This window comes from Stenella coeruleoalba, assembly GCF_951394435.1.
Source record: "Stenella coeruleoalba genome assembly, chromosome: 6".
NCBI lineage: Eukaryota > Metazoa > Chordata > Mammalia > Artiodactyla > Delphinidae > Stenella > Stenella coeruleoalba.
The window spans coordinates 127,552,330-127,575,799 of record NC_137151.1 but is presented as its reverse complement, the minus strand read 5'-3'; the positions used below and the strand labels follow the sequence as shown (position 1 = coordinate 127,575,799).

The following is a 23,470-nucleotide window of genomic DNA, read 5'->3' as shown; positions in this document are numbered from 1 at the left end:
CCCTGCACCCACAGCTGGCCGACGTGGTGGACAGCGAGGCGCTGCAGCTGTACGTGAAGCCCGCCCCCCACGAGGAGTCTAAGGCGCCGTCCAGGGGCTTTGTGGTGCGTGACGCGCCCTGGACCGCCAGCAGCAACGAGAAGGTGAGGCTCAGCCGTCCAGCCCCTGCGCGTGCGCCTCGGCGGCCGTTCCAGAAGCTGCTAGGGGGCGGGGGCGGGGGCGGCCTCGTCACTGAAGCCCAGCCCTCTCTCCCCCCACAGGCTCCCGATATGAGCAGCTCCGAGGAGTTTCCCAGCTTTGGGGCTCAGGTGGCCCCCAAGACCCTCCCATGGGGCCCCAAACGATAATGATCAAAGAGCAGAACCCTCTCCAGCCTGCTGACCTGAACCCACCACATGATGGTTTGTCTCAATCTGACCCAGCGGCTGGACCCTCCGTAAATTGTTGATGCTCCCCTTCCCCGAGGTCTCACAGCGAAGCCGGCACCCCGCGCTGTGTGTGGCCCGGTCCCGGGCCTGGTGGCACCCAGCGTAGCGCGGGGCCTGCTCCCAGCCTTCGCTCTGGGCGGCTCTCCACTCTTGTGAACACTAAGGAGGTCACAGGACGGTGTCACCCAGCACGTCAGCGAGGCTCTGGCCTCCACCAGGAGAGCACCGCAGGTGCAGCCGAGTCTACTTCCTGTGTCATGACCTCAGGAAATAAATTTCCTTGACTTTATAAAAGCCAAAACGTTTGCCCTCTTCCTTTCCCACCCCCCTCTCTCTCTCATGCCTGCCTGCCATCCAGATGCTCCTCCCTGTAGAATGTGCTCCGCCTTCTTCCAGCTGCCAAAAAGCCCAGTTACCCAGACCAGGGCAGGGCAGGTCGGGAGGCCCGGTGTGCACACTGGGCGCCCGCAGACCCAAAGGAGAGCCATGGTGGAGCCAGAGGGATCAGGGAGGCAGGAGGGAAACGCGGTTCTTGGGGGGCCCTGGCTTGCCCTGTGTCCCGTCGGGGTCTCTGCCCCGGACCGCACAGGCGCAGGCCCCGCGTCTGGTGAGCCTGGTGAGTGCGGGGCCTGAGGAACGCCAGGTGGAGAGGAGGGGGCTGGCCGGGGAGGTGGAGACCACCCACTCCTGCTGGGCGGAGGCCCCACCCTTTGCACGCTGGCTGACTTGGTTTTACACCACCTTCCGCTCCCTCGCACCCACCCCTTCCCAGATGCCTCCTGTTGAGTTAGTTGCCTCTTTCTACCTCAGAGCTGGTATGGGGTGTCCCGAGCTTCAGGGTGTGTTTGCTGCGGCCTTGGGGGCTGGAAGCCGAGTGCCCGGCTCAAGACTGTGCTGTCCCTCACCCACTGGGTCGGTGGCCAGTGGGCCCGTCCAACGGGGAGCACACGGGCCACCCCCCCAGGTGGCCGCTGATGCATGCTCGAAGGGCAGGCCTCTTGGCCCTGGGGTAGAGAGAGGCTGCCGCTCGGCCAGGACCAGAGGCCCCGGTGCTGCTGGCGGCCTCTTTGTCAGGTGTGTGGTAGGTCAGTCCCGCGGTTGGACCCCAGGCCTTGGCGGGTCAGGGTGCCCCGGCCCCAGCCGGCTTGGTCAAGGTCCACCCTGAAGAGGGAAAGGTGGGGCCCCATGTCCACGGAGGCGACGGGCCACTCTGAGTTGTCTTGCCAGATGTTGGGCCTCGTAGAGGAGCTGCCCTGTGCCCTGGGGACAGTCGTCTCTGCTCTGACCACCTTCTCCCCACTCCCAGAGTTTTTCTCTCAATTTATTAACTGGAGCTCGGACCCCTTCTGACTCTTCAGTTCCTGAGTAGACCCCGAGTCTAACTGCGGTCGCCTCTGCAAGTCCCCACTAGCTCCGGCGGCCTTAAGTGTGCCCATTCAGAGGCGTGGCCACCTGGGAGAGGAAAGGAGGGGCGTTTGCTCCTGCTGGGTGGGCTGCGTGACCCCGAAGGAGGTGGGGTTGATTGCAACAGGGAGACAGGAGGAAAGGCCCCCCCGCCTCTGGGAGCCTCGCAGGGGAAGGACCATCCCCTCTTCTCCTTCGGCATGAGTTTCAGAGCCTTTCCCACTGGCCCCCCGGGAGTCTGCCCACACCTCCCCCTCCCTCTGTCTTTCCTACAGCATCCAGCCCTGTCCTCCCCAGAGTTAAATTTTTAATTCTCACAACAGATTTTTGCACACGTGCATTTACTGCTAAACGTCATAGATGCAAACTCCCCTTTCCTAAACTGTGTTTGGGGTCTCGCTCGCTCTGTTTTTGGTTGTTGTTAAAGGGGATGAGATGACTGTGCCCAGGCCTGTCCCCTGCGGCCTCCGATGCTGCGGGGAGAGCCTGGCGGGAATGGGCGCGTGTGTCCGTCTCCTCCTTGTTGAACGTCTTCCATATCATATGTGTCCATGGCTACCATCCATCCCTTGGCCTTAACTTTAAAATTTGGAGATTATATGCAAACATGTGTAAAGGCTCATGAATATGGATGACACTGGAATTTTATAAATTCTAAAATAAAACCCGAAACCAGATACAGTGTGCTGGGACTCATTTTATCACGTCCCGCGTGTGCTCATTCTTTTTTTTTTAAATAGTGGAATTTTTTTTTTAATTTATTTTATTTTTGGCTGCGTTGGGTCTTCGTTGCTGCACGCAGGCTTTCTCTAGTCGCGACGAGCGGGGGCTGCTCTTTGTTGTGGTGCGTGGGCTTCTCATTGCGGTGGCTTCTCTTGTAGCGGAGCACGGGCTCTAGGCACGTGGACTTCAGTGGTTGTGGCTCGAGGGCTCTAGGTGCGTGGGCTTCAGTAGTTGTGGCACACGGGCTCAGTAAGTGTGGCACCCGGGCTTAGTTGCGCCGCGGCATGTGGGATCTTCCCAGACCAGGGCTCGAACCTGTGTCCCCTGCATTGGCAGGTGGATTCTTAACCACCATGCCACCAGGGAAGCCCTTGTGCTCAGTCTTGTGAAACCAGGGGTGTCCTCAGCATGCTCTTGAGTGGTAACTGGACACCCACAGGTATTTGGTGTAGTTCTCCCAGCTGGCATAGGGTTCTCAGCCCTGTGTTAACTGTTCCCGCAAGAGCCACAGCGCTGGGAGGCGTCATTGTTGGGGGTGGACAGTGACCCGGCACTTCCCACTCCTAAACATGCACCCTGCGGGGGCACCAGCAGGCACCAGGAGGTGTGGACGAAGTTTGAAGGCAGCGCTGTCCCCAGCAGCTGGGCAGAACGGCTCAGTGGCCGTCTTCATTCAGGGAGCTGACACAGCAGCCGGGGTGGGCTAGTCATGCACAACGCTGCAGGGAAGGCTCGTGGTTGTGCGGCCCGTGGAAAAGGTCGCACCTGTGGGTTCCATCGTTCCGTCCCTCCAACGGAGGCCATGTTGGTGGCTACTCTAGGTGGGAGGAGGAGGGTGGTGTGGGAAGGTCCTTGTCAGGACCGCGTCCTGGTGACCAGGGCTGTGTCTTCGTTCAAAAGCTGGTTACACTGGTGTGTTCACTTCATGAAAACCCGAGGTGTGACCTAGCATTTCTTATGTTTCCATAAATTTACTTTAAAATTTAACAACAACGACAAAGCAACCATCTGCAAGAAAATACTTGTGGATTTGGTGACAAGGGCATGGTGCGTGCAGCCCCACCACCCACAAGCGGAAGGACGGCTCATTTTTTAAACAGGGGGTAAGCAAATGGCAGGTTCCAAAAAAATGTCAGTGGCCACACCACAGCCTCAGCCCCACTGGTCAAGAAATGCTCAGTGCTGCCCGAGGCCCAGAGCCGTGGGTTTTTAAATAAAGGTGTCAACCGGCAGTTCTGGGGAAAAGCTGGGCGGTGGTGCGGTGCATCAAAGCGCTTTAAAAACCACGTGTCCTTTCTGACACTGCTGTGCACTTCGAGGAGCGTCCCCTAAGGAAATCGAAGATGGGCAGTGTCTCCGGGCATTTATGCCGTGTGATTTCTAACCGCAGAGCAAGAGAACGGTAAGCAGATGGCGAAGTTGGGAGGTGCTGTGTGATCCGAGCTAGGAGAAGGTAAACACAGAGAGAGGTTGTGAAGCCAGTCAGTGGACAAAGTCGAACTGCAGGTAACGTTAAGCTCCCAGCTCTGAAGAGGACCATGTGCACCCAGACAGGCAGAACTTCTTGAAGGAGATGCACCGAGCATCGCAGGAGTGTCCTTTCCTCGAGGCATTCACTGGTCAGGGGATAAAGTTCAGTCTCCTTCCAAACCTTCCCCATCTGGGCGCTCGCTGCCCGGAGAGAAGGGGTGCCCACTCCTCAGAGCGCACCGTCTGGGGGAGTCAAGTGGTACCACAGGAGGAGAGGAAAGGGCGGCTCAGAGGCTGTGGACAGGCTGGAAGGGAAAGGGGCTCGAGATGAGCAGACAGACCTGCAGGCCTTGTGGGGACGGGGCGGGGGCGGTGGGCAGACTCCCAGCAGGTTTCGCAAGACGCTGCGTGGACAGGGTGGGAAGGGGCGGGGCTGGTCTGGAGAGGGGACACCGCCATCTGAGGGAGAGCACGTGCAGGGAGCACGGGAGAGAAGACAGAGGACAGGAGATGAGCCTCACCGAAGGGCTGAGGGGGATGGAAGTGTGAATGGAGCAGCCCGTGGTAGAAGCCACCTCCTATGCCTGCCAGGCGATGGGGAAGGGGCAGGGGCTGGAAGGACCGGAGCCGTCCTGCCCCAGGGGAGTGAGGAGACAGCACTGGTCCGTGGGGCTGGGCAGGAGCTGCCTGATACCCCCGGACACAGCATGCCCAGCGCTCCAGGTACCACGCTGCAGTTGGCCGGCCGTGGGCGCCACAGCAGGCCTGAGGGGCCAGGAGACAGGCTGTGGCCTCTGAGGGTGGTGAGCCTTTGACAGCTCCGCATCTCCCCCCCGCCCTCCAGGTGGGGCTGCTCTCAGGGCGACCCCTTTGCCTCTGGCTCCTGGCAGCCTAGGCTTGTGGGCCCAGATTCATCTCTGAGCCCGAGGGCTGGTCCTTCCGCCCCGTTTGTTCCACCAAGAACCTGTTCTCAGGAAAGGGCAGAGAAGGGGGAGCAGGACAGCGGCAGAGCACCGGGGGCTGGGGCGCTCACCTCGTCCTCGGCTAGCGCCTGCTTGGCCAGGTAGTACTCCCGCTTCACCTTGATCTCCACAGATCCGGGGATGTCATGCGCCAAGAGGTCAAGGACCCGGCCGATGGAGAACACCACGTGCTGCGGGCAAAACAAGTGCCCAGGGTGGCCTTCGTGGGGCACCTGCTCCTCAGGTGTGGGTTGAGCGGACGGCAAGCATCAGTGCAGAAAAGGAAACTCCCGGAAGAGGCAGAGGCCACAGCGACAGAGACCACCCCCCGGCTTCCGTGGGACACTCCGCAGTGCCCAGGGCATTCTGACGTCCACACAACTGGAGACAGAGGCCAGGCAGGGAAGGGATGCAGAGGACTGTGATCTGAACAAGGTGACACAGCAGTGAGCGCCCTTGGTCACGCCAACCCCTGCATACCTTGTGCTGGGATTAGGCAAAGTACTGGGGGTGGGGAGCGGGGCCCACCATGCTGGTGCCTCACACACGATGATGAAGGCCAGGTGGATAGCCAGAAGATTCCAGTAGGTCCGGGCATGATGTCCATCATCCCCCCGAAAGCCCGATACCTGCAGGAGACATGGGGCTCAGTGGGGAGCCGGGCTGAGGGTGCCAAACACACTTCTCAGCTCCTCCTCCTCACCGGCTGGGCTTACCAGCGAGGGTACTGGGAGCAGGGAATGTCCCCACACAGGCTGCCCGGCCAGCTCCTTTGCTATCCTAAGCACGACACTGGGCTTTGCTGGCTAGTTCAGATTGAATGGTCATCTTGCTGTCCTTTCATGTCCTCCGTATTTCTGTGTTGTGGTAACAGCATTACCAGGGCCAACTTTGTCGGAAAAGAAAAAAGCCGAAAATCTTGAAAATAAAAATTCCCCAGAGAATGGGCTATACTTTAAGTGGCTAAACGAGACACGACAGAAGGGACATATCGTGGGAGCTGGAAGACAATTACGCAGTGCTGAGGCCCAGAAAGACAGACAAATAGGAGAGAGTGCTCAAGACACATGGGGGAATGGAGATGCTCCAACAGCAGAGAAGGTCAGGGAGCGTGGAGAATCACTGCCTGAAGGAATAGAATGCGGCTGTTCCAGAACTAAAGAAAGGCATCACTCTAGATCGGTAGCACCTGCTGAGTCTCGGTCAGAAACTTAAATAAGCCCTTCCGTGACAGGCCTGTTAGTGACACAAATGAAGGAAAAGGAAAAAGTCTTAAACGCAACGAATGCTTCTAACAAGAAAAGCCAGTGCACGAAAGAGAAATATTTAGAAAGAGCTGAGGGAAAATAATGCTTAACCTAGATTTTTATACCTGCCATTTGAAGGACAAAATGAACATACTTAAGAGTTCACCAGCGACACCGTTCCTAAAAGTGCCTATTAAAGGATAAACTTCAGGGAGAAGAAAAATGAACTCAGAGGAAAGACAATGCATAAGAAAACACTGTAGCCACAGAAGTTAATGAAATACACCAGAGTTGTGATTAACAAGTGACTAAAAGTGTTTTGTCTTCTTCTAGTAGTAAAATTAAAATCTGAACAACAAAGCTTAGAAGCCTGACCTAATGGGTATATGTAGAACCTTGCTCCAAAATTAATAAAGATTCTGTTTAGGTTCACTTGAAACGTATGCAAAAATCCATTGTGACCAGCAGATCGTAAAGGGAGACTCAACAAATGTGAGGTTTACATCAGGTCAACTCTTCAGGCTCTCTGACCTCCGTGCAGTTAAACCACAAATGATTTTTTAAAAGTAGCAAAAACAAAACTCTGTGTGTTTGGGAAATTACTTTCCTAAGTGATTCATGGATAAATAGGTAAATCACAATTGAAGTGATGAAATATTTAGAAGTGAAGGATAGAAGTATTATCAACACTAGTGGAATGAAGCTTTTAAAAAGTTTGTTCAGGGGCTTCCCTGGTGGTGCAGTGGTTAAGAATCTGCCTGCCAATGCAGGGGAGACGGGTTCGAGCCCTGGTCCGGGAAGATCCCACATGCCATGGAGCAACTAAGCCCATGCGCCACAACTACTGAGCCTGTGCTCTGGAGCCCGCGAGCCACAACTACTGAAGCCCGCACGCCTACAGCCCGTGCTCCGCAACAAGAGAAGCCACTGCAGTGAGAAGCCCGTGCACTGCAACGAAGAGTAGCCCCTGCTCGCCGCAACTAGAGAAAGCCCACGCACAGCAACAAAGACCCAAAGCAGCCAAAAATAAATAAATTTATAAAAAGTATGTTCAAATAAATTTATAGACACAATTTGTTTATTAAAACCCAAGAAGTCTGAAACGAGTTAAGGTTTCAACTCAGAAAATTGATTTTCAAGAGGAAATACATGTACTATATCTGGAAAGAAAATGGGGCCATAACTACAAAATGAGGTCTTAAGAGAATATAAGTTCATGTCGTTACATTCTAAAGCTTAACTGAAACAGTTTTCCGTAAAAACAAATACTAAATACCAAAATTGACTCAAGAAGAACTAGAAAAAGAAAAGAAGCTTGTATCCATGGAAGGAATGGGGTTGGTGATCAAGATCCCTCCCGCAGGGCAGCAACCAGACCGGCGGGGCTCCGGAGGCGGGAAGGAGGCGGGAAGCCAGGGGCGCGAGGCCCTCCCAGCCTGGCCCCTCCGGGTGGGAGCCCAGCCCAGCCCCGCCCAGCCCCGCCCAGCCCCGCCCCGCCTCGCCTCACCTGCACGTGCTGTTGTGCGCGGCGGCTAAAGCGGGCGGGGCGCGCGCCAGCGTGAAGTTGACGAAGCCGCGCAGGTTGCGGGCGCGGCTCCACTGGTAGTAGGCGCGCGGCGGGAAGTCGGACGAGAAGGCCAGTAGGAAGGCCCGGGCGACCGGCGGGGCCGCGGGCCCCGCCCCGCCCCGCCCGGCCCCGCTCTCCCCGGCGGACACCCCGGGCAGGCCCGCGCGCTCACGTTGCTGATGACCGCCGGGCGGGTGATGCCCGCCAGGTTGGGGAAGCAGATGCCGATGCCTTGCGCGCGCTCGGCCAGGGGGCGCCGGCGCTCGCGGACGAACTCGCGCGCGTGCAGGCGGATCTCCACCCGGTTGTTGAGCAGGGCGAAGAGCGGCGCGAGGAGGCAGGCGGCCACGAAGACGGTGATGAAGCCGGACTGCAGCACTGCGGGGGTCGGTGGTCGCCGCCAGGCCCTCCGGTAGCCACGGCCCGCGAACCCTGACCCCTGCCCGCCCGGTTGCAGCTGGTGGTAAGGGCCACGCGTGCCTGCGACCGATGGCCGACACCGCCCACCGTAAACCCTTCACTTGCGCCTTTCAGGGGAAGCCCCTGACTGTGCACAGCAGCCCCGGCCTCTGGCCTTTCCTGCTCCTGCTGATGGTACTCATCCCGCAGGCTCGGCTGCAGGGCTCCTTCTTTCAGGAAGCCTCCCCGGACTGCTGTCACAGAGTTGGATACGTTTCTGGCTGGTCATGGGCCACCCCATCTCCCTGAGGTCAGGGACTCTTAACAGTCCTCCCCACTGCTTGGCTCACCCTGGCAGGAGTGGCAGTAGAATCTGCCTCTGATTCTAGGGCTGATTCTAGGAAGGGGCTCCTTGAAAGGGGTTCCTGGCTCTTAGGTATAATTCCTAAGGAGAGCATGGGGTCCCATTGCCTTTTGTCCAGTGGAGCAGAGACACAAGGTCAGCCGGCTCACATTATCATGAAAAACCATGTTTCTCCCTTGTGAGCCTTCTGCTCCCTTTTACCCACAGAACGATGCCACTACTGCCACCCCTTTTGCTTTGGCTGCCGGGGAGCTCAGAGCTGCCCGGGAGCTCACAGCAATGTGTTGGCTCAGATGCAGCACTTCAGATTGTGCCATGATTCTCTCCCCTGTCATCAAAGAGAAGGGCCTGGCTGCAGGGACCAGTGCCCACATTAGATGCGGACTCTGGCCTCAAAAACTGCAGTCACCTCATGCAGGGAATGAGCCCCAGGCATAGGCCTCCACCTGGCAAGGGCACTGGAGGGTCCAGCAAAGAGTGCGGGCATTGAGAAAATGTCTGGAGAAAATCAACTCCCCAGAGGTGTAACCTTACCTCTCAGGGGGCCTTTGCCCTCACCCCCAGGGCTGACTCTCCTGCGTACCCCACTTCTCATTTCCTACGGGGGGCTCTGGCCCAGGCTTTCCAGGGCGGGTTGAGATTAAGGCCACTCCAAGGGAGCCCCATCAACTGCCCAGGTCCTCTTCCAAACCCCAGTGCCCAGGATGCTGCCACTGCTGCCCTCAGCCAGGCTTTCCTGGGCGCTCCCCACTCTGGCCGCCACAATTCCTGATCTTTGCAGTCCTGGCTCCATCAGGGACCCCTACATCATGTTTCAAGGCAGATGTAGACAGGAATGCTGAGCCTGGAAGCCCCCTCAGTAGTGCGGCTGCCCCTCCCCGCGCACGGTGGCTGTGGCCACCGCCATGGCTCCTACCCATCTCAAGGTGCCCGTCAAAGGGGCCCTGGAAGGGCAGAAGCTCGTAGTCTGCCTGCCTCCTAGGGCACCTGGCCAGCCCTGCCTTCCTCTCCTTGGAGCAGAGCCGGGACCTCTGCCACCAGCCCCATAGCTCCCTGGAGACAGAAACCCCCAGGACGATGGCCCCGTCCTCCCAAGCCGGGTCCTGGTCGCTCTGCAAGCAAAGGGCAGCAAGGGGAGGAGGGTCTGGGGCCACAGGGTGGGCAGTGCGAGGGTGAGGCCTTCCGCTCCTGCGGCAGCAGGGGTGGCGGCGAGGGCGTGCCAAGCTCCCCAGCAGAGCTCTCAGGCAAGTCAGCATCACTCGTAGGAGATCTAGGGGCATTGATTCCTCCGGGGAGCTGTGTCAGGGCTGGGAGGGAGCGGATGAGGACAGTGGGGCATGTGTGTGTGCATGTGTGTTGCTCACTAGCCCAGCTACACCTGCCTGTTGCTTGAATTCAGCTTCCCGGTACCACCTGCCCTGAGAGTCAGGGCCACGCCCACAGAGGGCACGTGGCTTGGCCAAGGTCTGAAGCCACGGTTTCGGTTGCCCGGGGGAGTTGCCAGGGAGCGGCCATCACAGGGAGATCGGGTGTGTGGGGATGCTGGAGGGCGTCCAGGTTGAGTCCAGCCTCGGGCCAGATAAGAGGCCATGCCTGGACAGGCCATTGCAAGGGCTCTGCATGGGAGGGGCGCCAGTGCTGCCAGTGGGTGGCACTGGGGAGGTGGGACCCCAGTGTCCCCGTTAAGAACGCCCCCGGCCCAGCCACAGTGGGCTGCAGACAGGATGGACTGGCATGGATGGGGCAGGGCCCGGGAACCCAGGCCTCCTCCCCTCCAAAGCTGGCCCCTGGGCAGGAGAACTCAAGCACCTGCTGCAACTACATGGGGTGGAGGTGGCAGAGAGCCTGTGGGGCAGGTGGCTGGGGCCGACCCTCCCCCTACACAGCACTGGAGTCACTGGGGTCCAGGAGGGGCCGGGCCTGCCTTCCCCCCAACCTCTTCTCCCAGCTGGGGCTGGACTGGGGGCTGTGGCCTCAGACACTTCCGGGTCCCACGGTCCCTGGGTGCTTCCCAGGGACGGGTTGGGGTGGGTGACTCGCGGGACCAGAATCTCCTGCACGTTGCAAATGATCTGCTTGCCCACCGTGATGACCAGGAGCTCCTGTGCCAACTCAGTGAGGCAGCCTCCAGCCGCACACTACAGCATCAGGGCTCCAGATTACCTTGTGGGAGGGACCAGCCTCACGGCTGCCTATCCTTCTCTATGCCTCGAAGGTGGCCCCTGCCATGCCCTCATCTCCCTTTCAGACATGCCAGGGGCACCTTGAGGACTGCAGAGACCCTCCTTCCCTCCCTCCCCCTTCCTGACCTCATTCAAGCCCCCACAGTCTTCCCCAGGTCCCGCGGGCGGACTGTCACGGGAACACCAGAAGCACGGCCATACGGCAACCCTGGGCTCTTTTGGGAACCCACATGGGGTTGACCCTAGCCTGTGGCTCCAGGGAGGACCCAGGATTCAGGCAGGCCTCACCAATCAGTGACCTGATCAAGCCAGTGAGAGGTGGGCCTGGGGCTTTTATGGGGAGCTTGTGGGACAGCATGCCTTGCACTGGCTACTAAGCTAGAGGGTGTCGTCCTGTGCTCTTGGGATATCAGCCCCACACTGCAGCATGTCTTCCCTACCAGGTGAGGAGAGCCTGCCTGAGGACACAGCCAATGCTTGGGAAAGCAGTGCAACATTGTTGAAACACCTGGATCCAGCCATACCTGAGTTCACAGAGTCCTGTATTTTCAACAGAGGAGCCAGTGAAACTCCATTTTTTGTTGAAACCATTTTGAGTTGGGAACTTTTCCCACTGATAACCGATAACAAAGCTGCCTGACTGCTGTGTGTCATGTGCAGTCATGCCCCGAGTTGTGGTCCCATCTGCCCTGTCCCCGGAAAACCCCTCCCCTCTCATGCGAAAATGGAGAGTGTCCCTTGGGGGTCAGTCACTTTGCAGGCAGCTGTCGGGTTGGGTCACGGCCCAGACCCATGGGAAGTTGCTGTTCTCCATCAGGGAGAAGAGGGTCTTTCAGGTGAGGTGCTCCACAGGAGCTGTTGGACTCCCACCCGGGTCCCCTTGGCCCAGCCTAGAGGCCACCTGTGGACTGTTCAAGACACCCATTCATGCTGCTTCGGGGTGTGCTTGGCCCTCAGCCAGTAAGGAACCACAGGCACATTTTGAGGGATTTTCTACAATGTCTCAGAGGGCGTGGGGCAGGGTTGAGCTCATAAGCCCACAGTGGTGACCCCCCCCCTCAAGTACTCGTGGGTGCACCTCCTTCTGCACAGCCCCTGCCCCTTGCATGCTTCCCAGGGTGACACCCACACCCGTTACTTGAATCCGGGTCTTTGCCTGGGCGTCCGCTCTGGGGGAACCCACCCTACAGTGATTCTTCATCCTGCACAAACCAGCTCCCACTTTCTGGAAAAACAGGTTCACCCTGGCTCTCAAAGCTGCTGGGCCATGCAGGTGAGCCTGCTTGTGCTTGGGGGGTGGGGCGAGGGGCGCCTTGGGGAGAAGCCCCGTGAGGGTCGCCAGCCTCTGCACCCACAATGTGCCAGCCGAGCTCGTGGCCGTGACAGCGGCTCACGGTCCATCCCTGTGACTGGCGCTCGGCTCAGGTGTGAATCGGGTGCCACCGGGGACACGTGGATTGTGAGTGTTCCGTGGACGGCTGTCCCGAGTGGGGTCTGGGAAGGGGCAGAGCGGTGCGCAGGGGTTGGAGGGGCGGGGGCAGAAGAGCGGCTGACGGAAGGCGAAGGGAGCACCACACGGCGGGGCCCTCGCGCGCCCACCTCCTCGCTGCGGACCCCAGGCGAGGTGTGGTAGTTGCCCGGGTAGCCCACGAACCTAGGGGCGAACCATGCCTCTGCTCCCGCGGCCGCCTGCAGCCCACCTGGCGGAAGCACGAGGGGCACCACGTGCCGGACGCCTGCGCCGCCCCCGCCTTCCCCGAGTGCCTGGAGCCCACAGTGGGCGGGGTGAGGGCGTGACCGACGGCCAGGCCGTGCGTGGCGTGGCGGGGCAGAGAGCGGTGTGGGTGTGGCCGGATGGGGGCGGGGCCTAGGGTCAAGGTGTGGGTGGGTCCAGATGGGCGTGGTCGCTGTGGGCGTGACAGGGGGCGTGGCCAGGCAGGGCGCTGCCGGTGCCGCGCGCTGACCTGCCCTTGAAGAAGGCGATGTGGATGGGTGAGGAGAAGTTGACGAACTGGAAGATGAACACGTTGAGGGTGAAGGTGTCCTCGAACGTGGCCTGGGTCCGGTGCGTCTGTGCGGCACAGCGAGCGCCTGTCGTCAGCACTTCACTGGCGCAGGGAGTGCGGAAAGGGCCGCGTCGCCCGGGTCTTTTAAAGAAATTCATTCAAGAAGGGGGCCAAGTGTGGCGTTACTGAATTTCTAACTGCAAAAGCATCTAAAGGCGTTATGTCGGTAAAGGAAGAGCTGGGGCAAGTGACAATAAAAAGTAACATGATGCGGCCCGGGAAAGCGGACTGGGGCACAGGTCTGGGGGGCTGGGCGGAGAGGGTGTCCAGCAAGCAGGTGCTGAGGTGGAGGTGGGAGCATAAACGGTGAGTTGGAGGAAAATCCTGAGGCCGGAGGGGGACACACAGCCGTACCGTTGCAGGAACGTTACCGCTGGCTCCCCCAGAGCCCTGTCCCTGGACCCCCACCTGGAGCCTCTCCCCGGGCCGCCTGCCCACCCCACATTCTCTCCGCGGCACTCTGGGCCCGCACCAGCCTACCTCGCTGTGCGCTGCTGACCTCTGTCCCTCTCCTAGACCAGGACTGCAACTTGTGCAATTTGTGGAACGGATGGATTTGTCCTTAGGAAATGGAAAGGGGTCAGAGAAAGGGGGGAGAAGCAGGCAGAGACGGGCAAGGATTCCTGCTGATGCGGGGCGAGGCCTGGGGTGCCCCCCTCTCCCCAAACAGAGGCCCTGCTCACTGCCATGTAAGGGACCCTGGGGGGAGGATGTGGCACGTCCCACCCGTGCCTCATTCAGATATGACAAAAGTCATGTTCTGATTCGGTCCAGCAGGGCTGGGTCCCTGGTCAGCACCCAGCCGGCCTCGGCACTCACCCCATTTCGTCAGGACGTGGGCCAGGGCCATGTAGATCTTGGAGAGGTTGAGGATGAAGACAAGGTTCACCATGGACCCCATGAGGCTGGAGACGCGTGACGCCTGATAGGAGATGGCAGGGTGATGGAGGGGTGGATCAGAGCCCCACCCCCACCCCACCAGCAGGAGCAGTGGAAGCTCACCCAGGCTGCGAGGAGGGTGTTGTCTGACCTGGACACCAGAATGGCCATGATGGCCCAGTACAGGACGATGGACCCCAGGCACATGACCATCACGGCCACCTGTGGGGCAGCCCAGCCCCCCCCACAGCTCCGTCCCTGCTTCCGCCCCTCAGCCAGGCTGTGCTTCCTGCCTCCTTTTAGTGGGGTTGCCGGGCAGTGGGGGGGGGGGGGGCAGGCAGGGGGGGGGCAGGCGGGGGGGGCAGGCAGGGAGAGCTAGAGGGTGGGTGACCTCTGGCTATCAAAGGGGCCTCTGTGCACTGTTGTCAGCCCCAGGTGCTCAAGAACCATCCCTCCTTCTCCCCTCCTACTTGGGAACTCCTTGACATCTAAGGGGGTCAATTAGGAAGCCCCTCTGACTGGAAGACAAGACAGGGTGAGGTGGACCCCTGTGCTGGGATTGCCCCCTCCCCCGCCATGCTTGAAAGATGCCCTGGGGGAAACTTTCCCAGAGCCCCCTGCCCGACACACACCTCTTACATCGCAGACCCCCTAACTTGGCCCCTCCCTGGAACCCAGGTACGTGGGGGCCTTTCTGAGGACGTCGGGGGTCTTGTGGGTCGCAGAGGAATCGTCAGGCCCCAGCCCCAAGGCAGGAAGGGGGACGCAGCTGCCCCATGAGGCTCAGGAGGGCAGAGGCATGACGGGGGGCGGACGGCAGCGGGGACCCGCCACCATCACCGTGACCACCGTGGAGCCGGCCAGCACGGCGCAGGCGGCTTCTCTTGGGGAGGTAGGGCTCACTCTCACTGGCGACGGGGTTCACAGCTGTTGTGGGAGCTGAGGCGGCAGACTGGGGCCTCGGCCGCTCCTGGAGGGGAGCCGGTGCTTAGCGGGAGTGCGTGCTCAGGGAGCGGCCTCTGTCGGGGGTGACCACCTCGTAGTGGGAGCAGCCCCAGGACGGTGCCGCCGTGGTCGAAGCCCCAGGACGGTGCCGCCGTGGTCGGAGAGCCGGCTAGCCTGCGGCGGGGGCATGAGGTTCACACGCGCTTGGGACTGGTGGTCCTTTACTCCCTCCTGTCCCTCCCTTTAGGAAAGGCCACACCTGTCCTACGTGTGCCCATCATTGTATTCTGGAGGCAGAGACGCGTTTCCTAGTGCACAGGGAGGGAGGAAGGTTGCCCCAGGAGGGCCCACACCCAGAGTCTCACCTGTACCCAGTTTAGATAATTTAGATGGGATTGGGGACTTTTTGCATTGTTGATATTTAGATGAGATTTGGGACTTAGAGTTGATGCTGCAGTGGGCGAGACTCCAGGGACACTGGGTTGGGGGTAAATGTATTCTGCACATGGGATGGACATAAAATTTTGGGGGCCAGAGGGTGGACTGTAGTGGATGGAACTGTGGCCCCCATAAGATATGTCCACCTGGAACCTCAGAATATAGCCTTACTTGGAAAAAAGGCCTTTGCATGTGTAGTCAGGGTAAGGCTCTCCGAATGAGAGCACCCTGGATTAGGGGGACGGCCTAAAACCAATGACAAATCCCTGTAAGAGAAGCGGAGACAGACACAGCGACGCACAGAGGGAGAGGCCACGTGAAGACAGAGGCAGAGATGGGAGAGACGCAGCCTCAGCCAGTGGACAGGAGGATTCCTGGCGGCCCCCAGAACCCAGGCCGGAGGCCCAGGGCCGGTTCTCCAGAAGGAACCAGCCCTGCCAACCCTCCATACTGGACTCTGGCCTCCAAAACTGGGAGAAAAGCAATTTGTTGTTTTAAACCCCCCGTTTGTGGTAATTTGTCCCAGCAGTCCTAGGAAACTGGTACAGATGGGTTCCCAGCAGTGTGTCAAAGGTGTCTCTGTCTGTGGGTCCATCCTGGGCACCAGGGCTCGAGGCCCAGTGAGTATGGCATGCCGGTGAGGCCGCTGTTCCCATGGAAAAGCTGACACACCCTGGAAGTGTGCGGGCTGACGGGACCCAGAGGGCTCAGGGACCCCAAGGGGCCCCTCGCCCCGGCCTCTTGAATTCTGCTCAGTCCGGCTGTGCCTGAGAGCTCGGGGGTCGCCAGTTGACCTTCTCGGCCAGCCACACATAATGACAACGATAATAGTGAAAGCCCCAGGTGGACGTCTACTGGTGCAGGCACCCTGCTGAGTGCTGCGGGGGGGCGGGGGGCGCCAGTTGCAGTCCCAGCCCAGTGGGGACCTTGCCACCCGGGTTACGTAACTCACAGAGGGCTCTGCCTTAGGTGGTGACCGAGCTGGGCTTACGGGTGGGGCGGGGCCAGGACCCAGGGGGCTGCCTTCCTCCCCTCACCTGCCCTCTTACCTGGACCAGCGCACAGGCGCGGGGGAGCAGCCAGAAGGGGCAGAGTCCAGGCGGAGCGGGCACAGCTCCTGCCTTCTGGGCGGGGAGGGCAGCTGTGGGGGCTGGGCAGGCGGCCCTCCCCCAGCCCCGCCCCCTTGCCCCCTCCTTCCCCACACTGTCTTTGCCAGGCCCAGCATTTCTTTTAAAAATGTATGCAATGATAATTTTGGAGATAACTCCTTGAAATTTCAGCTCCATAGTAGGATAAAACCCAAGCCCAGTTATTTATCTATTGTAAGAAAAGTTTACACTATTGTAAGAAACAAGGGCGAGTGCCAATAAAATTAACCTGCGATCACACCTGTCCACCTGTCAGTCTGGGAGCACACCTGTCTACCTATGTCCACCTGGGATCACCCTGCCTACCTGTGTCCACCTGGGAGCACACCTATCCACCTGTCAGGGAGCGCACCTGTCCACCTGCCAGTCTTCCAGCCAAGCTCGCGGGCAGGACCCTCCATGACATCCTTAAGGCAGGGATGTGCTCAGTGCTCACCTCTATCCCCAGCTCTGCACAGGGCCTGGCACCTGGGGGGTCCCTCTTACTGCACACCCATCTCAGGAGGCAAGGGGCAGGCCTGGGAGCTGAGGGGAGAGGACACTACGTGGGTGCGTCTGAGGACACCATGAGACAGCCCACCAGGGGCACCAGTGGGCCCACCCCACGCCGCTGGCACCAGCCAGCCTGTGTAGAGCCCTGCAGGGGGATGCCGGGTCCAGGCAGGGAAACCCTGGGAGTTGACTGTGGGTGGCCTGGGTACCCAGGGCTGAGCCCCAGGTGGGGGTCTACACAGCCGCACGTCCTCTGGGGACCACATTCAGCCAGCAGGGGTGGGGGCCTTCTAGGAAGCTGGGAGGGGACCGGTCCTCGGGGAGGACACCCCCGGCAGCTCTGGGCACAGCTCTGCCCTCCTCGCCCCACCCGGGACTGTGGACTACCCCCATGTTGACCTCGGCACCTGAGCCCCCAGGGCTCCAGCCCACTGTGCCTCCCACCTCCCGGACCTCCCTTTCCTGAGCCCCATTCACCTCCAACCAGCATGCCCAGGATGGGTGTCCCCTCCTCGAGAGGCACATCACCCACCGGACTCCAGTCCTGGGTGACCGGGGGTCACTGTGGATGCCTCCGGCTCTGCACCCCACCCCACCGTGGCCAGGTCCCTCAGTACCCCCAAGCCCTCAAGTGTGCACCCTGTCTGCCTCTCACGGGTCAAGCCCAGATCCATCCCAGCCTGGTGTCCTGTCTGCCCTGCGTGAGCCAGAGGGACCTCTGTAAAATGCAAGTCTGTCCAGGACCGAGACGAGGACCCCACCTGTCGTGCCCCCCATGACCCTGTGGTCTGGCCTTGCCCTCCTGGGGCCCCGGCCCTCCCTGCCCCAGATGGAGCCTCAGGTCCTTCACAGGTGGGCTGTGCCTTGGGCGCCAGCGCCCTGGCCACAGCCACACCCCCGCCGCAACCGGGTCCCCAGAGGCTATGGGTGGCCTCTCCTTGCGTCACCCGAGGCCGGTACACTCCACAAGGGCAGGAACCGCCGCCCTGCACAGCACCCCGGCGCTGCTCGCCATCTTGACAGACGTGCGCATGCGCGATTGAGGGCAGGCGCATCGCTATCTTTGGGGCAGGACGGGGGGTGGGGGGGGCGAGACTGTGCTGGGCGGCAGGGTGGGGAGCCCGTGAGGAAAGCGAGGACGGGGGGGCCGTCCGGGGCAGACAGCCATCCCCAGGGTGCCAGCCTGCCTGGAGGTGAGAGGGCGGCTCTCCCTGGACCCCGGGCAGGGGCGACCTCTGCCAGGTTGGGAGTTCCTGGGGTGGCCCAGGGCTTCCCGGGACATGTCTGGTGGGCCAGGGACACTGGGGGCTGGAGTCAAAAGGGGGCCCTGGCTTGCAGAAGGGGGTTCCCGGTCCATGACCAGCACATGGGGGTGCCCCAGAACGGTCCCAGTGCTGGGTTACCTTATGGGGCCAGGGGGTGGGGCAGGGGCAGGGCTCGGCCAGGGAGTGCTGGCCTAGGAGGGGTCGGCATGGCCGGTGGCTGAGCCCCCGCCACAGCTCCCTTCCTGGGGACACCTGTTAGCAGCTAGGGGCCCAGGAGGCCCCGAGGGGCGGTGGGCACGAGATTCACTGAGCCAGGCGAAGTAGAAGGCCACCTTCTCCCCGAGGTACCTGCGCACATGGTCCAGAAGCTGGTACTTGTGCCCATTGTGCCAGCGGGCCCAGGGCTGGAGCCGGACCTGCCGCTGGGTGAGGCCCAGGGCCCGTGGGCCCTCTGGGGGTGTCGTCAAGGGGCCCTGGGGATGAGAAGCGGTCGGGCAGGGAGGATCCAGGCTGGTCTGGGCACCCTACCCCAGCCAGGCACAGTCTAGGTGTGTGGGGGCCTCAGGGCAGGGCGAGACCCACAGGTGGCCGCCGGCCCAGCATGGGCACAAGGCAGACAAAGCCCAGGATGCAGGGTTGCTGCTCAAGGGCAAAAGAGTCACTTTGGGGGCTGGGGGTCCAGGAAGGCCTCTCTGAGGAGGGGACATCTGTGCTGAGCCCCTCGGCCCGGGGTCCGAGTCCAGGGCAGAGGAAGGGCCTGGAGGGGTGGCCCTGGGAGGAGCCAGTGACTGTGGTCCAGAGCGGGCTCCGCGTCTCTGGGTGAGAGTTCTGCCGACCCCGTGCCGTGCAGCCCTGGCCAGCAGGGAGGGCGAGGCCCGCGGAGCGTGATGGAGCCTGAGTGCCCAGGCACTTCCCGGTGCGCGTCCACATTCACCCCCTCGGTGGCTGCCCGGGACCGACTGTCCCCCAGTCACACAGCAGTGGGTGCGGGACTGACCTGGGCCCTGAGGCCCCGCTGCCCCTTCGTGCGGCTCTGGGGGCCTCATGGGGAGTAAACAGCCTCCTAACCGACGCAGTGGGCGTTTTGTCAAGGGTGACGGTTTGGCTGACCGAGCCCGGTACGGTGGCAGCTGGCGTGGTGAGCACATCCTCCCCGGGTCTTGTGAGGGGCTCGGTGACCTCCCCATCCCCCCGAGAGAGAGAAGCTGCTCGGGGAGACGACAGGCCACAGCGGGGCCTGGTGTGCTGCTGCCCCGCATCCCAGGGCAGGACCTGGGGTCCCCCTCATCCAGAAACTCACCCTCTGGTGGCAGCCCGACCACCCTGCCCCGCCCCTGAAGCCCCTGGAATCACGTCGTGCTGGGGGAAAGCTGCGCTGAAGACCCCCTCCCCCAGCGGCTGGTCGATCCCAAACAGGTGCTTCCTCTCGTGGCCGTATGGGGTCTTGGCCAGGACCTCGAACAGCTAGGGGTGGCAGGGATGGCACTGGTCACCTGTCATGTGACAGGGGGGCGGGGACACCCGGGCCCTCCCGTCTTGGGGCTGAGCCCACAGACAGCCTCCCGAGGCTCCTGGCGACAATGGCAAGGGTACACCCAGCTCTTCCTCATGTCACCGGCTCACACAACCCCCAAGGGTGGTGATCGTTCTCACGCTTGGTAGATGGGAGACCTTGGCTGGGACGCTCGGCTCATGGGAGTCGAGTCTGGATTTGAACCCATGCCCTAGCTAAGCGCAGCCCGCCCTGGGTCCTCACTCTGGGCAGGAGTCAGCCTCCACCTGGAGGCCTGTGTCGGGGGCGGCCCAGCCCCTGCTGGGCAGCCCGCGTGGCCGGTGCCCTTCGGTTGTCACCAGCCGGTTCTCCTGGGCAGGCCTGTCCCAGGCCCTCCCTCACCATAGGCCAGGCACTGCCCATGCTTCTCAGGGACGCTCAGCCTCTGGTCGGCTCTGCCCGTGGTTCCCGTCCTCACTGACCAACTGGACTCACACCTCCCCAGTCCCCGTGGTCTTGGCAAGTCCCACAGGTTCTTGAAGGTGATACCCATTCGGGGCCCCAGTGGTGCTCCCCTTGTGCAGTGAGGTGGGGGCAGCCTCCAAGCATCCACCCCCTCACCCCCCCGGGGCCCCCAGCCCCGGGACCTCATCCCTCTGGACAGGACAAAGGCGAACCTTCCTGTGTCCGCAGAGGCCTCTGCTGCCCGCTGGGGGCCGGGACGTCTGGGGCCGCAGGCCTCTCAGAGCTGGGTCAGGACCCCACTCGCAACCTGGTGCCTGTAGGTGATGGGGAAGAAGGTGGCCTGGTTCTCACTCCCGAGGAACCTGTGGGCTCAGAGTCAGAACTCAGGTGCCTGCACCTCGGCCAGGCCTCAGAGAGCGACCGCTGCCACCGGGCGGCATGGGCAGCTCCGTGTGGGCCTTTCCCTTTCCTGAGGGCATGGCAGGGCATCATGGAAATCCCCCCAGGGTCGGGGAGAGTGGACTGCGCTTGGGCAGAGGAGCCCACAGACATCTGCATCCCCTGAAGTTCCGAGCTCAGGACCAAAGGCCTCTGGGCGGTGTCTGGTGGTAGCCTGTGTGGACAGGTGGTTGACCAGAGGGCCCTCCCTGGGACACCAGGACCTTGGGGATTCCCTGTGTGGGGACACGTGTGGGTGAGGCTGAATCCTCCCACCAGCCCGGGAAGGAGGTGTCCTCAGCATGGGGGTTTCCGGTGCTGGCCACCCACACGGGTCCCCCCAGGCCTGGACGCTGCCCTAAACTGCCTGCTGGGTGTGTGGCTGTGTGACCTGCTTTGGGCAGTAAAATGTGAATGGGAGAAGGGATCCAGGAGCCAGTGTGGACTGACCGCTTGCATTTTCTGTGTGGGATGGAGCCTGCACTCCCACCTGGGCCCCAGAACACCGTGCCCACCCACCACGGACATGGAGCTGAGCAGGAAGTGGACCTTCACGTCCAGCCACTGAGGTTTGGGGGATGCTCGTTCCGCAGCACAACCTGCCTATCTGACTGATACAGGCGACGTGTAGATAATGCAGACATGCACGAAAGCTCACCCACCTGAGACTCCCAGGCCCTGGTTGAAAAGCTCTGGGAAGGAGAGAGTTTAGGGGAAGAGCAGCAGGTTTTGGTTCACTCATTCGTTGATTCTTTCATCCATCCCAGGGCCCTGTGTGAGGCTGTCGGGCAGAGTGGTGGGGCCATCTTACCTGGACAGATTGCTCACTTTGAACTGGCAGGAGTAAGACTTGTGGGGCACGTCGGGCACGTCCTCCAGCAGGATGTTGGGGAACTCCAGCCACTCCAGCAGGCTGGCTGCCCAGTTGGAGGCCTGGTTGGGCAACTCCTGGAAGGAATTGTCAGTTGCCCCTCCCTGTCCTGAGGGGACGCGGACACCAGGTGGTGGGGTGTGGGCGTGTGGGTTTGCAAACCGGGCACCCTGGCTCCCGCCCTCCCCGGCTCTGCTGTGGGCCCTGCAGAAACACCAGGCAAGCCCCTTTCCCTCTCCGGGCCTCTGGCTCCAGGGCTGCTCTGCTGGTCAGCTCTGAGGTCACCTGGGAGCCGCTGCCCCTCCGCCCTGTGCCCCTGCCTGGAGGGGGGCCCAGGTGGCCCGCTCAGAGCCTTGGCCTCTGTGCGCACTGCCCGCCCCTCCCCTGAGCCCACCATGGGGCACCACCCCTCATCCGACTTGGCCACAAGGCTTCCAGGAGCACCGTGGAATTGGTGGGGGTGGGGTGGGGGTGCTGGCAGGGACCCTCGGGGACACGGAGTGGGGAGCCCCCAGGATTGTCAGCACTGGTGGCTGCCCCCGGGAACTGGAGGGCCATCACGAGCGATCCTGGCTGTGGGGGGCCTCCAGGCCCTCTCTGCCCCCCACGTGCCCTGGGTACCTGCAGGGGCAGCTTCAGAGGCAGGTCCTCCGCGTGATAGCGGAGCACAGCCCAAGGGGCGTGAAGAGGTGGTAGCGCACCACGCTGTCCTCGTCCTGGACGTCACGCGGCCGGGACGGGGGGCTCCGTGAGAGCGTGGGGTGCACGCATGCGTGTACACGTGTGCGCGTGTGGCATGTGCGGTCATCTTTATGCACATGTGTGCACACGTGTGCGTGCGTGTTTTGTGGGTGCACGTGTGTGTGCATTCACACTCTAAGGAAAAGAGGCATTTCTGTAGCCATGGTAACAGCTCACCAGCGCCGTTTTAAACCTATTTGATAAAAGGCAACTTGCTTCTGCGAGCCTGCCTCTGTGGACCTGTGGAAGCCGGCAGGGGGGGGCCGCTCCTGTTTGGAAGCCAGCCAAACAGCGACAGTCCCTGCGAGGCCGCCACCTGGCTGTCCTGACGTCCATGGGCAAGAAACTCTGCAGGTAACGAACGCCCATCTGCGCCTTCGACAAGCCACTGGGCATCTGTGTGTGTTATGCACGTACAACAGAGGTGTGCACACACGGGCGGGCCCGGCCGTGTGTCTGTGTGCAGGCGCGTGCCAGGCTCTCCCGGAGCCGGAGCCGGGGACTTTCAGTTCCAGGGCCCAGCCTCTCTGCTCGGGGCCCGGCGTCTCTGTCCCAGGGACTGGCGTCTCTGCTGAGTGCACCTGCTTTCCCAAACTGTCCTCTTCAGTGGCTCTCAGCCCTCGCTACCATATCACAGCCATCGGGGTCCCCGAAAGGCCAGAAGCCCGGGGGACAGGCATGGGCGTCCCCAGCTGGCTGTGACATGTGCTGAAGGCTGAGGGCCGCCATCTGGACTGAAGGCTGAGGGCCCTTTGGGCAGCGTGTGGCTTCAGGCAGCGTGGTCCCCGCGCCCAAGGAGGATGCAGCCCAGTTCTGGAAGAAGGTTTGGCAAAGTCATGTGACCGCACCTGTGAGCCACACCGTTTCCGTCGTGCAGGGCAGCTCTGCAGCCCCTCCCCGCACCAGGCTGTCAAGTGGATCTGAACCTGGAAAGGGAGGGATCTTGGCCCCAATCCCACGGTGTGTATGTCTGCCAACTCTTAAGGCAGCTCTGGAAGGGAGCGCAGCCGGCTGTGGGCCGGGGAGGGCGGGCCGCAAGGGCGGCAGGGGCTCACTTCATGCCTGAAGGACAGGAAACAGAACACAAGGTGGAGGGAAAGCCGTGTGGTCAAAACCGACCAGGACACCGTGATGCTGGGACAGCCAGGCCGACAGCGGAAGGGGTTTGCGCGCATGGAAGCGACGAGGAAACGTCCAGGATACAAGCACCAGCACTGATGAGAAAATGCGCCCAGCATTGCTATCGGTGGACGGCCTGATAGCAAAAGGTGCAAAAGACCGTTCGCAGTACTGGAAACACAAAGAGCCCATAAACATGCAAAAAATGCTCCATCTCTTTAGGAATCAGGGAAAAGGTGAATTAAAACTGCAGCGAGACACCACTGTACACCCACCAGGTTGTAAGAACTGACACCACCAAGTGTTGAGAGGAGTTCCCGCTGTCGGCGGTGCAACGTGCCTGGGGACTGGTGTGGCCCTGCAC

General features: G+C 61.3%; 2 protein-coding genes across 4 annotated transcripts in view; one reads left to right on the top strand and one right to left on the bottom strand.

Moving 5' to 3' along the window:
• The window catches only part of HDLBP (high density lipoprotein binding protein), a 67,553-nt gene extending 65,051 nt beyond the window's left edge, over positions 1-2,502 (top strand). For all 3 annotated transcript variants that reach the window (XM_079923924.1, XM_079923925.1, XM_079923926.1), the window contains 2 exons: positions 15-143; positions 261-2,502. In XM_079923924.1, the coding sequence (XP_079780050.1) occupies positions 15-143; positions 261-347 (216 nt within the window). In that variant the 3' untranslated portion in view covers positions 348-2,502. The remainder of the gene's footprint in view (positions 1-14; positions 144-260) is intronic.
• Positions 2,503-4,916: 2,414 nt separating this feature from the next.
• ANO7 (anoctamin 7) lies at positions 4,917-22,716 on the bottom strand (the record flags this gene model as incomplete). The annotated part of the gene is given in 26 exon segments (XM_079924385.1): positions 4,917-4,962; positions 4,964-4,989; positions 5,059-5,178; positions 5,527-5,609; positions 5,612-5,616; positions 7,742-7,884; positions 7,974-8,179; positions 9,481-9,613; positions 10,601-10,702; positions 12,347-12,401; positions 12,712-12,818; positions 13,562-13,735; positions 13,816-13,914; positions 14,527-14,557; positions 14,559-14,662; positions 17,663-17,776; positions 18,119-18,171; positions 18,288-18,453; positions 18,563-18,619; positions 19,334-19,444; positions 20,242-20,299; positions 21,187-21,323; positions 21,868-21,929; positions 21,932-21,990; positions 22,165-22,256; positions 22,615-22,716. Coding segments are annotated over 26 exon segments (2,445 nt in total).
• Positions 22,717-23,470: the final 754 nt, after the last annotated feature.